At 44.4% G+C, this 16,357-nt stretch overlaps 1 protein-coding gene across 4 annotated transcripts in view; it reads left to right on the forward strand.

Moving 5' to 3' along the window:
• Positions 1 to 4,702: 4,702 nt before the first annotated feature.
• The window catches only part of PIEZO2 (piezo type mechanosensitive ion channel component 2), a 456,862-nt gene continuing 445,207 nt past the window's right edge, over positions 4,703 to 16,357 (forward strand). For all 4 annotated transcript variants that reach the window (XM_046025850.1, XM_046025845.1, XM_046025846.1 and 1 more), the window contains exon 1: positions 4,703 to 4,825. In XM_046025850.1, coding sequence (XP_045881806.1) covers positions 4,762 to 4,825 — 64 coding nt within the window. In that variant the 5' untranslated portion in view covers positions 4,703 to 4,761. The remainder of the gene's footprint in view (positions 4,826 to 16,357) is intronic.

A 16,357-nucleotide genomic window follows, 5' to 3' on the forward strand; every position in this document is an offset into this window, starting at 1 on the left:
AGGTTCTTGACACTATGTACTTTCCCTGTAGATGACTCTGGAAAGACTGTTGGGGGGATAACCTCTCTAGCAGAGGTATAACACAGTGATGTCTCTTATAAATTATTAGAAGTGATCTAGGTTTTTGGAATACAGAGACCTTGAAAATACTTCCACTGTAAACATTAAATCTACAGCTTAAAAAAATTGCAAAAGCTTCCGTTCTGCTTCCAAATTTTTTCAAGTATAGGAGCCTCAAACTATGTGGCTCCTAACTAATGTCTGTCTAACTAAAATGACTTCTAAATAAATATTGTGACTTATAAATGAAAACATAGAAATGGATACATCTAAAAATGTTGTATGGATACATACCTAGGGGAAACATGTTACCAATGCTAGAAGACATCCTCTAGCTGGCAGGAGGCAGGCATCCCATCCTCTGTAAGGCTAGATGGCGCCGAGGAATTTTGGCAGATGTCGCTGGGAGAAGAAAATGCCAGGCTGACAACTTTATGTTCCTCTGGGAAATATGGTTTGCGGAGTAACCGTTTGAGATGATAACCACCCCTGAGATCTTCCAAAAGAAGCTAACAAAACATTTGAGGACATAATAAATGACATAGGGCAAGACATGATATGGGACGGTGTTTGAATACTGAGCATGCTAGAGAAAATTAGCACCAGGTTTGAAGATGGTGTTTCTGAATGATTTTGTTCATCAGTGTAGCATTAAACCAAGTTCAGAAAAGATCATATTTAAACAGGTAAAATGAAACCCACGCAAGGCACAAACTCAAGATGAAACAAACGCAAGGCACAAAGTTTATGGCTAAAACTCAAAACACTTAGGAAATGATCTATTATGGAGCTGTGCCACGGTTTTTAAACATATTACTTAGATCCCATGCATCTTCCTGAGTATGGGAACAGTTACTGTCTTTAGTGTGACCGTCTCAGAAATACAGAACCAGTCCTTGTTTTCCAGCAATAGCGATGACAACAGTTATAATAATGGTAATAATGGCAGTTAATATTCACTGAATGATTACTATGCACCAGACACGTTGCTTAGCACTCTATAAATTGTCTCTGTTTCTACCACTGCATATCATGTAGGTTTTATGACTTTCTTCAACTTGGATGAGGACTCCAAGGCACTAAACTCTCTGTAATGATCAAAAGGAGCCGTTGCATTGATTATCCACATAGATGTAGAGAGGCATGTGGTGACTGGTGCTTAATTCATCACCTGTGCTAAACTTGGGATCATGTGCTTTAGGCACTCATCAATTATCAAAATAATGTGTTAATGAGTTTTCTATGTAGTTAACTTTCTCCCCCCAAATATTTTCTACCTCATACTGGGTTTCATGCTCAGATTGAGGATAGAGTCCTGACCAATGGGATCAATATTCTTGTGGACTAGCGAGTCTTTAAAAACGAGGCTGTCTTTAAAAACAAGGTAGGTATTAAATGCCTACCGCTTCTCAATTTAGGTGAATTTTAGGGTAAAATAGCCATAAATAGGCATAAAGACAATGCCACTGGCTACTGATATGCATGCTTTTGTCACCCCATTATGAAAATGTAGCCCCCTGGAAGGTGGATTCGGTTTGGTGATGCCCATATTGAAAACTTAAAGCACATCTCCTGAATTCTGATATGTAAATGAGGACGGTGATTGTCTACTCAGACTGCACCCCTGAGAAACACATGAGAGCTTTCACAAAAATACAGGCATGGAGGGGAGGGTGTGGAGGATTAAATCAGAATCTCTGGGTGTGGAGACTGAGCACTGAGATTCCATAAGGGGCTTTCCAGGTGACGGTCACATGCAGCCAAGATGGAAAATACTTTATACGTATAGTTTAGACAATTAAAACTCCTTAGGTGCATGTATTGGTAAGACTAAGAGGGATCCAGGTCTTAGTATCTTTAAAAAAGTGAACAGCCATATTGGCACACAATGTGGCAGAGAAAGCAAGTAATACATTTGGTAAGATCATCTTTCTGATAGATTTCTTGTGTCTTCTTACTTAAGCATCCATGTTAGTTATTTTGAAGGCATCTACATGGCTGGTGTATGGAAAGCTTAGAAAGGATGTGAGGAGGGGCGCCTGGGTGGCTCAGTGGGTTAAAGCCTCTGCCTTCAGCTCAGGTAATGGTCCCGGGGTCCTGGGATCAAGCCCCACATCGGGCTCTCTGCTCCACAGGGAGCCTGCTTCCTCTCTCTCTGCCTGCCTCTCTAGTTGTGATTTCTCTCTGTCAAATAAATAAAATATTTAAAAAAAAAAGGATGTGAGGAAATATTCAGATAAAACTGAACATTCATGTAGTTACACGATACTATTTAAAATTCAGGAGGGCTCTGAGACTTCTTAGGTCCAAAACAAGTTGGGGGGTGGGGGCGCGGGGCTGGGAGAGAACACCATCTATGAATATCCATCCAAAGGCAGATTTTGCAAAACACAAAACAGTTCTTGGTAGTAGTCAGTGATTTGCTGATAATTTAAGTTCCTATTGTCTCCACCCCTACTTTTAGGCTCATGAATACATTTGGGGTTTAGATATCCAGGCTTCTTCAGAGCTCCAGGGCATACACATGGTCTAAGTTTTGGGGTATCTTCACAAGCTTTTGCTACCTCCAGTCTTCATTAAAAAAAGTAATGGTTCAGGTTGTCATTCTCAGAAAATTTGGGAAGGCATCTGAACTTAAAACACAAGTTTACTGTATCTCAAAAAAGGGAGAACTGGTTAACACAGAGAACAAAGGTTTGCATAATTTTCATCAGATTTTTCCATCATCTCCAACCAATTCAAGTCTAGAATGCTGGTGCTGAATGAAGTTAAATTCTTCCCTCTCTCCTCTTGGTGGAAAAAACCAACTCTGAATGGTCCTCCCTACAGATCAGGAAATCATCTATCTGTCTTCTGTTTCTGAGGATCTCAACAGCGCTCCAGCAGGAGCAGATCTCCCCAATTCTTGATATTGGGGAAGTGAGGGACCCGGACACACTGGCGTCTCCCAGCGGCTACCGATTTCTCTAGATCTCACCCAGGAAGCAAGAAAAAAAGGATGTTATTAGGAGAAAAGGGAAACCGTATACTCTTTCCCCCAGGAGTTACAGCAAGGAACAAACAAATCTGAGGCGAAAAGAAAAGTTCTCCAGAATGTACTAAGTGGGTACATATCTGAACGCCCACACCCATTCTCGGTTAGACCGGGGATTTCTCAGAGCCCATTTGGCTTTGAAACTTCTCACAATGACTTCACAAGAGGTCATTGGTCTGGACTGATTCAGGGTTCTATTTTTCTTAATCGATGCAAGTAGGAACGCGTGAACTTGGCACAAGTGACAGTTCCACAGAGTTGTTCAAGCCCCCGACTACTCTTGTGCCACACCTGAGCAGTTTTCCTGGCGCACCCAACGATTCTCTGGGTTTGGGTAAGCTCAGGGACACTCCCTGTGGACGGGATGCCAGGACGTGTGGCTTCTGTTTTCCGCAGAATGACCTGACGGAGCAGGGCTGAGGGTCTGCTGGAGCCAGCAGCGGTGGAAAGGCGCCGAGCAGGGGCAAGCGGACGCTTAAAAGTCCACGCGGCGGGAGAGGCCGAGCTACTCCCTGCGCGCCCGCGCCGCGGGTGGGGGCGCGCTCGCTGCCTCGGTGCTCCGCGCCCGCCTCGAGAGCTTCAGCGCAGGGGCGGGCTCTCCGCGCGCCGGCTCCGGAGCCGCGGTCCCATTGGTCCGCGGGCACGCCCGTCTCCGGAGTGAGGCTTCGAAAGTTTCATTGAAGGCAGAGAAGTGCGCGCCGGCGGGGGAGCCAGGGCTGCGCCGCCAGGGCGAGGCTGCACCGCCGCGGGCGGGGGGCGCGCTGGCATCCGGACGGCGTTTGGTTTTCATTTTATTTTTTTTAAATTGAGGCCGTGGAGGAGGGAATTGGAGCCGGACCCACTGGCTGTGTGCTTTCGTCTCGATTTCTGCCCACGCTCGCACGATTCCTCCTAGTGAAGGAGGAACTCGCAGCTCCACCCCCGGACCGATAGCTCGAGCCCCGTGCAGTCGGGGATGGTTCTGCGCGCCTTGCCGCTCCCACCCGGGTCTCTCCGGCACGAAGCTGGGGGGCGCAGAGGCTGAGCTGCACCGCCGCTCAACGATCTGCCGCGCGGCGGCTCGGGACCTCTGGCAGCTCCTAGAGTCCCGGCGGAGGGCGGCGCGCCGCAGCCTGCGTGGGCAGGGGGCCGGCTCCCGGCCGCAGAAGCACTTTGGCTCCGGTGGGGATTCCGCGAAGAAAACTGCCCTCCCGTCCCTGAGCGACGCTCCAGGAGCCAGGCTAAAGGACAAGCTGCGCCGCCCCCCCGGGACCCTCCCGAAGTACCCCCGTGCAGGGTTCTGGCCCCGGCTCCGTGCTGAAGAGGCCGCCGCCGCCGGACTGGGGATTCCACACTTCATGGGCCGGTCGTGGGGGGGTCGGGCGCTTGGCGAGGGGGCTACCTAGAGCCTGGTCAGGGGAGGCCGAGCGCCCGGCGAGGCGCCGCGGAGAGACCGGCCAAGGGCGGCTGAGAGACCTGCAAGGGGCGAGCGAGAGCCCGGTGAGCGGCAGCCCACACCCCGGGGAGCGCGCCCTCGGGGCGGCCAGCGCGGCGGCCCTCTGCGAGGCGATGCTGGGTCGGCTGAGAGCCGTCCGCCGCCCGAGGCCCTAGGTGGACATGGACCTGACGCTCCAGTCTTAGGAACTCTCGAAATTCTCCCCTGTGCTTGGACTCGCCGGACCGACGCGATGGCCTCGGAAGTGGTGTGCGGGCTTATCTTCAGGCTGCTGCTCCCCATCTGCCTGGCAGTAGGTAAGTGCGGTCCGCTAGCCGTGGTTAGTTGGGGTGGCTAGAGGGGGCACCTGGGGAGGGGCCCAGGCTACCGAGCAAACCTAAGTTAAGGGCTATAGCGCTCGGGTACGCGGTTGGGGAAGACTGCGCCTCTGTTGCTGTACCAGCTGAGTCAGACGCGTGCTGTCGCCCAGTGCCACAGCTGGGCTCCTTCACTTCCAGCGCCAGGGCGCACGACCGGGGTCTCGAAGAACGGTCCAGGGTTCTGACAGCCAGGTTTGGCATGTGCTCCAGACTCTTGTGTTGAATTTAGTTACACGTGGAATTTCTTTCGTAGAGTATTGACTTGTGCAGGAGGGATGCCAATCTGCCTGGAAGGCGGTTGTAGACTGCCTTCCCAGGTACAGCGCAGCATCGAACCAGAGTCCCCCTGCGCCCCAGTCCGCAGACACAAAGCACCTGGTGTATCCAGACGGTACCGAAGTCATTTCGCCCCCACCCCGTATCCCAGCAATTGTGAGGGAAGAAGGGAAGGACTCTGACCGTTCTAAAAAGAGAAGTTAGAAGGTGCAGGGAAACAGTACCCTCGCGTTGCTCACTTTCTTTTATTCCGCAAAAGCCGGTACAACAAAAGCGCTGGATGGTGGGGCCATAGAGGACCAAGACGCAGCTCCGCCGTCTAGGCGCCCGCACTTACAAATCTTTAAAGGGCTAGAGGGCCGGACTGGGACTCCTGGGACCGCTGAGGGTTAAGGGAAGGCCTGAAGGGAGGGTCTTCGACTCTTAGTCGATCTCACAATTTCTACAGGGCCAGCGGGTCGTTAAAAGCAACTGGGTGTCAGGTCTAAAGACTGGCATCCTGCCTAGAGTGAGAGTTTCTGAGGTGCTCTTCTAATAGAAGGTGCCTGTTACACTGAATCTCATTTCTAGGAAAGACTGACAACACCTTACTTACCGCTTACCCCACCAGAACTAGAAAACAGAACACCTTTTACCAAGCAACAGCTGCCTTTACAAAAAAGCATGACCTTCTCAGAAAAAAGCCCCCTTTCTGCAGTCTGCTAGACGTTCAGGACTCAAGATCATACCGGTCCAGGTGTTTTATTTGTGCAAGTAATCGACAGAGGGGGGCTCTAGAGTGTTTCTTGAGAGTCTAATCCCAGCTACGTGGGAGGATTTTGTAGTTGAGTATTAAGTTGTCAGAAACCTCCATGGAAAGACTGAGAAGGCTTTCAGGGTGATCATAGTCCCTGGAGAAGACACAGCGTCCTTGGGCAGATGGAGGGGTCCAGGGCGCATGTGCTGGTCTTTCTTTGCCGTTTGAGTTTCGAGGCAGGACCATTTTGCAAGGATCTTCATCCTTAACAACCACGCCTGGAGGTGAGGAGTGCAGCGCGCACGAAGTTTAGGAGGACGTCTCCCTCTACCAGTTTGCTTAAGTTTCAAAACGGAAAAGGCTTTGGGAGAGCGACGTGGGGAAAACTGCGCCAGGATTGTGCTGGTGCCTTCCATACCTATGGTCTGGGGAATCGTCTTGAGTATGTGAAGCGCCTGGCACCGTGCCTGGCACGTTTACTCTTTGTCCAGTGGAAGGCAGTGCAGGAGTTTACAAGGGGCTTTGGGTCCCGGGGCCAATCTGCGGTTGTCTCTGCGAATGGGGAGGAGGCCTGGGGAGTAGCAGGAGGGTCAGAGGGCACTCTCTTCCTCTCTCCGCGGTGTCCCCTCTCCCTACCTCCCCATCTCACTCCTTCCTCCACCCTAGCCTTTTTCTCCTCCCCGTCTTCTCTCCGGGTAGCAGCAGCTCGCCGAGACTGTTGGAAGAGTTGGGCAGGTGGTTACCTGCTGCCAGCTCGGTCCAGTCTGAGCTGAGTGTTGTGACAGCAGGATTACCGGCTGTTGGCCACCCACCTCGCCCTGAGCTTCGGCCCTGGCAGAACCCAGCTCAGCAATCCGGGATGCCCCGCGATTGCGGGGCGGCCCGGGCTGTGTCATTCCGTCTAATCCCTGCTGGTCCATCAGTGGGACTGCTCTGAGCTCTGCCCACCAGAGGGGCAGGGGCGCACCGCACTCCCAGGTCCTGCGCGCTGAGGCCCGAGACTCCAGAGCAGCGCGAAGGTTGCGAGGGGTGAAGGGCGGAGCCGGGAACGCTACCTGAGGACAGGGTACCCCCACGGCCCTGGGCCCCGGCTCCTGCCCTCTTACTTGTTCCTCGGCGCCCTGTGAGACCACGCGCCGTGCCTAGCTCGCGGGACCGGACCTTCCAGCAGGGAGAGCTGGTTTCAGAGACTCAGATGCTAGGCCCCGCCCGCCCTTCGTCTTGCTCCAGAGCTTTAGGAAAAGCCAGAGTCCTGGGCCGCCTTTCCTTTCCTGCTTGGGCTTCTGGATTCCCACGCATCCTCCAGGCTAACAAAAGGAAGTCTAACCTGTATGTGGGTGGGTGGGGGCGGTGGAAGCCCCCAGCTCGGACTGGAGCCTGTGGCTTCCCCCACCCTTGTGGAAAGCCAACCTAAGGAAAAGTGAAGCACAAGGACCTCCGGACCTTGTCCCCTGCCTGCAAGAGAGCTAGAGGGAGATCTCCTGGGAAGACCAGAGGGCTGATCCCCAGTAGCCCCTCACTTCTTGGCTGCTGCTTAGGAAAGACAGCCCACTCCCCAGCGACTGTCAGAGGCCTTCTGATCCTTGTACTTGTAGGGACAAAAAGGGACTGGGCTGGTGTCGCCTGTTTTGGGCATTCAATTTTCAACAAGAACTGGTTATTTTCAAGGTTACTGGAGGATTTTTCAGGTCTGCCTACTCCCACGGTGCCACTAAAACAAATATTCAGGTTTCTGTAATATCCTGGTCAAGGAGAGTACAATGATCTGTTTGCCATTACAATCGATTTTTACATTTTAGCCATCTATTTTTATATCTGGGCAAGGCAACCTTCAAAGCCAGGCCTTTGCAGAAGCTTGTGCATTTAAAAACAAACAAAACATTTCTCTAACATTGATGTTGAAATTTTTTCTGCACAGATCTGCTCTAGTCATTTTGCCTAATGATAGATGTTCAGATTAACTGTCATTGTGTTTAAACAGATGCTTAAGGTTTTTCTTTTTTCCTGTAGAAAGAAGTTCACAGAGAAGTGAGAAGTGAAACAGGTCTCGTTAATGCAGGTGTTCTGTGGCTCTTGAGCATTAAACACAAAATAAAAACTACGATCTAATAAAAAATGGTTGTTTAACATCCCAGTGACAGATTTTCCCACATCAGCAGAAACTGAGAACTTTAAAGATTTCCAGAATTACTTATGATTACTTGAGTAGCCATTCTGACTTTTTTTCTTACAAATACTACATAGTGGGGGGGAAGCCAGACAAAAATCTTCCATATAATGAAATCTCTAATAATTATAATACTATCTGATCGTTGTTGAGTGCTTTAAAAATATTTTTACACTCTTTTTCTTTTAACATGACTGTACTGTCCCACCCATCTTTGAGTCTATTTCTGGGTCAAAACTGAAATTGTACATTTTAATTCACATGCACTTGACCCATGCATTCCAGTGCTGATTGGCGTTTCCTAATGTCTTGCCTAAAGAAGCAACTTAACCATTTTCAGGGCAGAGGAGGGGAGCTGGCTTAGATAGGACAGATTAGTCCAGGAAGAGCAGAATCATGGTGGCATCACTACCTTTTACTTCCCTTAAATGAAGTGGCCAGAGCTTAGGAGAGAACCGAGCAGAACAGGAGACTATAAAGCACACAAAAAGAATCAACCAACCAACTAGTGCTCTGAGAAAAAAAAAATCACACTTGTGTAATTATGCAAGTCCTGAAATAATTTCTAAAATTCCCTTTAGAGATACTGAATAAAAATTAGAGCAAAGCCACAGTGTTACTTTTGAAATATGTATGGGTGTAACTATCTAAATACAATTTTTTTTTTCTCTCCAGCATAATACATTTCTCCCTATGTGGCATGTGTTATTTCGAAATCACAGTAACATACACTCCAAGAATTATAGATAATGCCTCATCAGAGGTCTCCCCTTTGTCTTGCCCCTGCTGTAGCTCTCGGTGGAAGGAGGTTTCAGCTGTTGAAGGATGCATTAACAGTGTTCAAAGTTATTTCTTTTCTTTTACACCTTCTCAGTCTTATGTAAATACGCATTATTTATCATTTTTGGAAAGGAGAAAAGTAATAGTGGGAAGGATTAGAAATAGATAGTTTAATTCTGAAATAAAATATTTTGTAGGGGCGCCTGGGTGGCTCAGTGGGTTAAGCCTCTGCCTTCGGCTCAGGTCATGATCTCAGGGTCCTGGGATCGAGCCCCCCATTGGGTGCTCTGCTCAGCAAGGAGCTTCCTTCCCCCTCTCTCTCTGCCTGCCTCTCTGCCTACTTGTGATCTCTGTCTGTCAAGTAAATAAATAAATAATAGAATCTTTTAAAAAATATTTTATAAACATAGATGGACATGGTCATTTTGTTAAATGGGTTGTGGGAGCTGGAAGTGTGTGTCCAGTCTCTGGGTTTGCCATGGGCTGTGTTGCTTTGCAGGGAAAATATGCTTGTTCATAGTCAGTGATAAGCAGGCTGCTTTGTACCTCACTTTCGGGGAAAAGGGGTTGTGACTTGGCAGTTTCAGACATCTCCATTCACATCCTCGCTCTGCCCTTTACTATGTGATTATTGAGTTGTTTGTGCTTCTTCTCTTTTCTTTCTGTAAAAGGGAGTTATTAATGTCTCCTTCCTTGGGCAGGTGGGAAATAGTGCGGTCACACCATGTGTAATGCCCGACACTCTGCAGGTTTTCAGAGTGGGAGGTATTATTATTGCATTTATGTAGATGAGCAGAAGAGCAGGGATGCTTAAGGAATGTCTTGGTAGAAATTAAGACTAACCGGTAGTGACATGGGTTATAAGGATAATGATATGAGTAGGTGGGATTCACGTGAGAACATCTCTGTACCTTCCTATGACCAAATTACACCATTGAAAGTGTGTGTGAGTGTGTGTGTGTGTTGTGGAAGAATTTTTAGTTATCAGGATTTTTCACACCAGTTTTGCTTGATATTCTACATATGCACGTTGCATTCTTCTGGTTAAATAATAGGGTCTCCCTCCACCTGTGCTGACAGTGCTTACTTTTGACTTTCTGACTCTGTACCACCATTTTCATGGTATTTATTGAATATGATTTTACTTATTTATCTGCTTTTACACAGGCATTTTCCTTTTAGTTCCTATGCTACTATAATTGTATATGAAGTTGCACAATAACAATATATAATATTACAATTTTTCCTATAAATATTCAGGAGAACTTAGAATACTACAGGCATATCTAGATATTTAAGAGCAATCGATTAAGAAGAATATGATGATACAACGTATATAATATAAAAAATTAAATTTTGTATGAGCTGTAGATTTAAGCGTAGTTCTTTTTTTTTTTTTTAATATTTTATTTGACAGAGAGAAATCACAACTAGGTAGAGAGGCAGGCAGAGAGAGAGGAGGAAGCAGGCTCCCCACGGAGCAGAGAGCCCGATGTGGGGCTCGATCCCAGGACCCTGGGATCATGACCTGAGCTGAAGGCAGAGGCTTTAACCCACTGAGCCACCCAGGCGCCCCTGAGCTGTAGATTTAAACAGTTGCTTTGAGGACATGGAATCAGGTGTACACAATAAAACAAGTATATCATTGAATTGCGGCTAAACACAAAGCTGTATTGGAAAACATTTTCAAAATGTTTGGCTGTAAGAGATAAGCATATATGAGGCTTATCCCATTCACCAGACCCTCCACTTGGCCTTTAGGACCCATCAGGACATGGCAGGATCAAGAAGGACACATACTCAGGATCTTTGGAAAGAGCACATTAGACATTTTTGACAATTTCATAATTGTGACCTACCCAATGATTATCTAATAGGCATGGTCTATTTAGCTAAATCATTTTTAAAATTTAAGAGTGATAAGAAATTTTTTATATCTTTTCTGTTTATTGGTAGATTTTTGAAAATCTACATGTAATAGTCATTACAAATGCATTTCAAGGGGCACCTGGGTGGCTCAGTGGGTTAAGTCTCTGCCTTCAACTCAGGTCATGATCTCAGGGTCCTGGGATCGAGTCCCACATTGGACTTTCTGCTCAGCGGGGAGCCTGCTTCCCCCTTTTTCTCTGCCTGCCTCTCTGCCTACTTGTGATCTCTGTCTGTCAAATAAATAAATAAAATCTTTAAAAAATATACATTTAAAGTCTCCTGCAGAATATACATTTTTTTGTTTGATTCATTTTATCGTATCAGGATGGTGAAGTTTTCCAATTGTCACTTTTGAATGATCTTCTTTGCTGAACTTGTAGGCATGATTCTGCGTCACTGAGGATATTATGGATGGACATATTTAAACGTTTTGGTATGTGAATTCCAAATTTTAGATACATTTTATAAAGAAGAGTGGATCTTTTGTATCTATCTGTGTGGTTAGTTCCCGCTTTCTGTTACAATTTCACTAGTCATCTGGGGGTGAAGGTGTTGCTAAGACTTTGCTCTCTCCTTTTATTTTTATTTTATTTTTATTTTCCAGTTTTATTGAGAAATAACTGACAAACATCCCTGTATAAATGAAGGGCATACAGCATGATGGCTTAACTTACATATATCATAATATATGTGATCACCACAGTAGGTTCAGCTAACATCCATCTTCTCATATAGATACCATAAAATGAGCAGAAAAATGAAGAGAATGAAGGAGAAGAATTCTCATGATGGGAACTCAGAATTTCTTCTCTTAACACCTTTGCTGTATGTCATACAGAAGTGTTAGTTGTAGCCATCATGCTATCCATTACATCTCTAATACTTGTACATCTTACAACTGGAAGGCTGTATCTTTTTTTTATTTTATTTTTTTATTTTTTTTATGGAAGGCTGTATCTTTGACCAACTTCCTCTAATTCCCCTGTTTCCTACCCCTGCCTTTATTTTATTTTATTTTATTTTTAGATTCCACATATAAGTGAAATGTTACAGTATTTGTTTTGTATTTCTCTGACTTATTTCACTTAGCATAATGCCCTTGAGATCCATCCATATTGTTGCAAATGATAGGATTTCCTCATTTTTTTTTAAAGATTATTTATTTATTTATTTATTTATTTGCCAGAGAGAGAGAGAGTGAGCACAGGCAGGGAGAGTGGCAGCAGAGGCAGGGAGCCCGATGTGGGCCTCGATCCCAGGACACTGGGATCATGACCTGAGCCGAAGGCAGCCACTTAACCAACTGAGCCACCCGGCATTCCAGGATTTCCTCATTTTTTAATGGCTGAATAATACTCCATTGTGTATGTAGGTGTGTGTATATGTATGTTTCTTTATACATTCATCCATCAATACACACTTAGGTTGTTCCCATGTCTTTGCTACTGTAAATAAAGCTGCTATAAAAATGGGGGTGCAAATATCTTCCTGAGTTAGTGTTTTCATTATCATTAGATATATTCCCAGAAGCTGAGTTGCTGGATAATATAGTTTTTCTATTTTTAACTTTTTGTTTTTGAGGATCCTTCATGCTGTTTTTCATGGTGGTCCCACCATTTTACAATCCCACCAACAGGCACAATGGTTCTCTTTTCTTCACATCCCTGCTAACATTTGTTATCTTGTCTTTTTGATGATGGCCATTCTAATGGGTGTGAGATGCTATCTCACGGTAGTTTTCAATTGCATTTCCCTAATGATTAGTAGATGTTGAGCATCTTTTCATGTACCTGTTGGCCTTTTGTGTATCTTCTTTGGAAAAATGTCTATCCAGGTTATTTTCCCATTTGTTAATTGGGTTATTTGATTTTTTGGCTGTTGAGTTGTAGAGTTCTTTATATGTTTTGGATATTAATAGGTTGTCATTTCACTTTGTTATTGTTGTAGTTGTTGTTGTTTTTTGTTTAAAAACTTTTTAGTTTGATGTAATCTCTCTTGTTTATTTGGTTTTGTTCCTTATGCTTTAAATGCCACATCCAAAAATTCATTACCAAATCTCATGCCATGGAGATTTGTTCTTACGTTTTCTTTCAGAAATTTCATGGCTTCAGGTCTTGTATTTTAGTCTTCAATCATTTTGACTTAATTTCTGTGAGTGGTATAAGATATGGGTTCATTTTCATTCTTTCACATGTGAATATCCAGTTTTTCCAACACCATTTATTAAAGAAACTGTCTTTTCTCCACTGAGTATTCTTAGCTCCCTTATCAAATATAAGTTGACTGTGTGTGTTTGGGTTTATATCTGAGCTCTCAATTCAGTTCTATTCATCTGTTTGAGTGTTTTTATGCAAATACCATGCTGTTTTGATGACTATATCTTTACGGTATAACTTGAAATCAAGAAGCATGATGCCTCTTGCTTTGTTCTTTCTCAAGATATCTTTGTCTATTCAGGGTCTTTTTTGCTTTCTTATAAACTTTAGGAGTGTTTTACCTACTTCTGTAAACAATGCTATTTTAATCTCAGTAAGGATTGCATTGAATCTATAGATGGCTTTTGGCAGTATTGACATTTTAACAATATTAATTCTTCCAGTCCATGAACATGGGATACCATTCTGTTTATCTGTGTCACCTTTAATTTCTTTCATCAATATCTTGTCATTTTCAGCATAGATATCTTTCATCTTCTTAGTATTTCATCATTAAATTTCTTCCTAAGTATTTCATTGTTTTTGATGCTATTGAAAATTTCTTTTTTCTTGTTTTGAAAATTTCATTGTTAGTGCATTAACTGCTCTCTTAAGGAGTTATTTATTCTATTACCCACACTCAGATGGATTCTTCTGTATTTTTTCCAACTCTGAACTCTCTTGCTCATTCTCTGCCTCCTCCTTGCTTTAGACTTGGTTTGGTCAACACCAAGCTGCTTTCCCTCCACCTACAGCCAGCTCTCATGAGCTCAGTGCAGAATTTCCTTCCTCTCCTTAACCTGTACAGTTACAATGATACTTGGTGCATTGACCCTCAGGTGCAAGAGCTTTGCAAATAAAATATCTTGTTCATACTCTAGGTTTGTCTGTAATCTTTCATCTCATTCAACAGAAGGGTTGTCTTGGATTCACATTCTGTATGTCCCGTAATGTTGGAGAACCTCCTCCATCTTGGCCTATGGCCTCTTTCCATCCTTCCCAAGTGCTAAGCCAGGTGTGACTTTGCCTGTTCAAAGCTATCCAGAATTGATTCTGGAGATCGTGGGGTTTTTGTCAGCATCAGTTACATTCCAGTCTTACCCCAGTTAAATCAGGCAAACCACTGTTGCCATTCTACATTCCATACAGTGACTGCTTGGTTATCAGCGCACGAAATTTGTATTCTTCTCCTGGGAGCAAGTAGATTCTTTTCTCCAGTGGATAGATGACCCTTTCAGCCAGTTTCAATCAAAGGCAATTTTATTCTTTGCAAGTCCTTTTTTAAAATACAGGTTACTCAGTCTAACGAAGTTTAGATAAGATAAACTTTATATCTGTCACATGATGGTCAAGATGTAGGTGATTGAAAGAAGATATTTAACTACGCTCTATGATGTTACATGGGGAAATCACCATTGCTACCTTGCAGGTGTTGCAGTCATCCCTGGGGTTGAAGGTAGTCTGTTCCCATGTTTACATCAAATTGAAGGATGGAGGAAATAAACACAGAGGGGCACTTTTTCCTCATCCTCTAAGGACACAACCTGAAGGTGCATGAATCGCTTCTGTTCAGATCCCATTAGCTTGCGTTTAATAATATTATTTACCAATGCCACTGCAAGGAAATCTGGGAAATGTCTTTGGTTTGGCTGGTAATGAGCTCAGCTAAAAATCGGGGAAGATGGTTCTGTTACAGTGATAGAAAAGGAGAGAATGAAGATCAAATATCGGTCTCTTTCTCCTCTTACAGACACTGCTGATTTTTCTGCCATCTCCACTTTGTTTCCAGACCTATAACTAGACTCAGGTTCCAGCACACTCTTCACGGTGAAGTACAAAGTGTAATCCATGAAAATCCAAAAGAACTGAGTTTTCCAATTTATACAGACAGAAGTTTGAGCAACATATGTAGGAGTGGGAGCTTAAGGGTATAGGATAATATAAAGAAGAAACATAGGGTTAGATCTGGCCAAATTTATTGATATGGAACCACTAAGAAGAAATTCTGGATTCAGTGTTGTTTCTCTAGGGGTTAGAAAGGGCTCTGTTTATGTGGTTGATTGGTTGGCTGGGACAGGGACAAAAAGGTGACCTACGCTAAATGAAGTTGTAATGCCAGACTTGTCTTGGTACACTATAGTGGAAGAGAACCAAAGGCTTAGGGAGATTGGAATGATAGAGTGAATTTATCGTGTAAGACCAGCTCATGCTCCTGGTCCAGAGGACACATGGGTTCTCCACAACTGAGAAATAAATTTGTGAAGAGACCCTCAAAATTCTCAAAGAGTTCTGTGGTTGCTCTTCCTTGCAGGTCAAATATTACAGCAGAAACTGCTACCATTGACTGGGGATCCTTGAATACAATGGGGATATTTGGGTCCCAGGCACCAAATGGCCCACTTAATTGCCCAAGCCAAGGTAGGTGTGGTTACCACAATAGACAGTGGAGTCAAAGCAGTAATCAGAATAGCCTGACTTGAAGAGTACTTGACCTTTGGCTTGTTGGACCTGGTGTCCCTAGAAGAAATAGATAGGCAATACACTAAATTCTGACTTGATCTATATACATGGATGAGTTGTAGTTCAAATGAACCAAAGCCTGACTTGAATCCCCAATCCAGAGTCAGGGCCCCTCAATTACCTCCCAGGCCTGAGACAGTTTACAGACTCAGAACCCTGAATGAAGGACTTATTAAGAAGTGGCCAAAAGGGCCATCTCTCAACGAGAAAAAAAGAATCTACTTGCTACCAGGATGAGAATACAAACTTTCTGGGCTGATGGCCAAGCTCTGTATTGCGGGTGGAATGGCAGCAATGGTTTGCCTGATTTGGCTGAGTGAAGGCTGGAATGTAATTGATGCTGAGAAAAGCCCTAACTACTCTTAACTCAGAATAACAGACGAGGTCTCCTGGATGAAGGAACCTCTACCTGTCAACTACACTTCCATTTCACTTTCCTCACCTTATTTTTGGCCAATAAGTATCTTCATTTAAAGTGTAAATATTTGTGGAAAGATTAGATGACTATCTGTCATTCACATGGTAATATAAGTTAATTCAAATAGCTTATTTTGCTTTTTTCACCTAGTTGGGATGGAGTGGAAATTTTAACTGATTGGGGAGACATCGTTGTTAATTGTTGGATGTAGGTATGGTCTAGATCCTAGGGATCATTTTTTTTAAGGAGCCATAGTACCCCTGGACATTTAGGGGCTTACCAGGATGTATTCCAATACCTAAAGCTCAAGGAAAACAGAACACAAAAATCTTTTCCCCCTCCTTCTTTTATTTGTATTATCTGTTTTTTTTTCTTTCTTTATTTATTTTAAAATTAAAGATGGTGAACTTTTTTTTTTTTCAGATTTTATCTATTTATTTGACAGACA

The sequence above is a fragment of the Meles meles genome, chromosome 12 (genome assembly GCF_922984935.1).
Source record: "Meles meles chromosome 12, mMelMel3.1 paternal haplotype, whole genome shotgun sequence".
In the NCBI taxonomy this organism is placed as follows: domain Eukaryota; kingdom Metazoa; phylum Chordata; class Mammalia; order Carnivora; family Mustelidae; genus Meles; species Meles meles.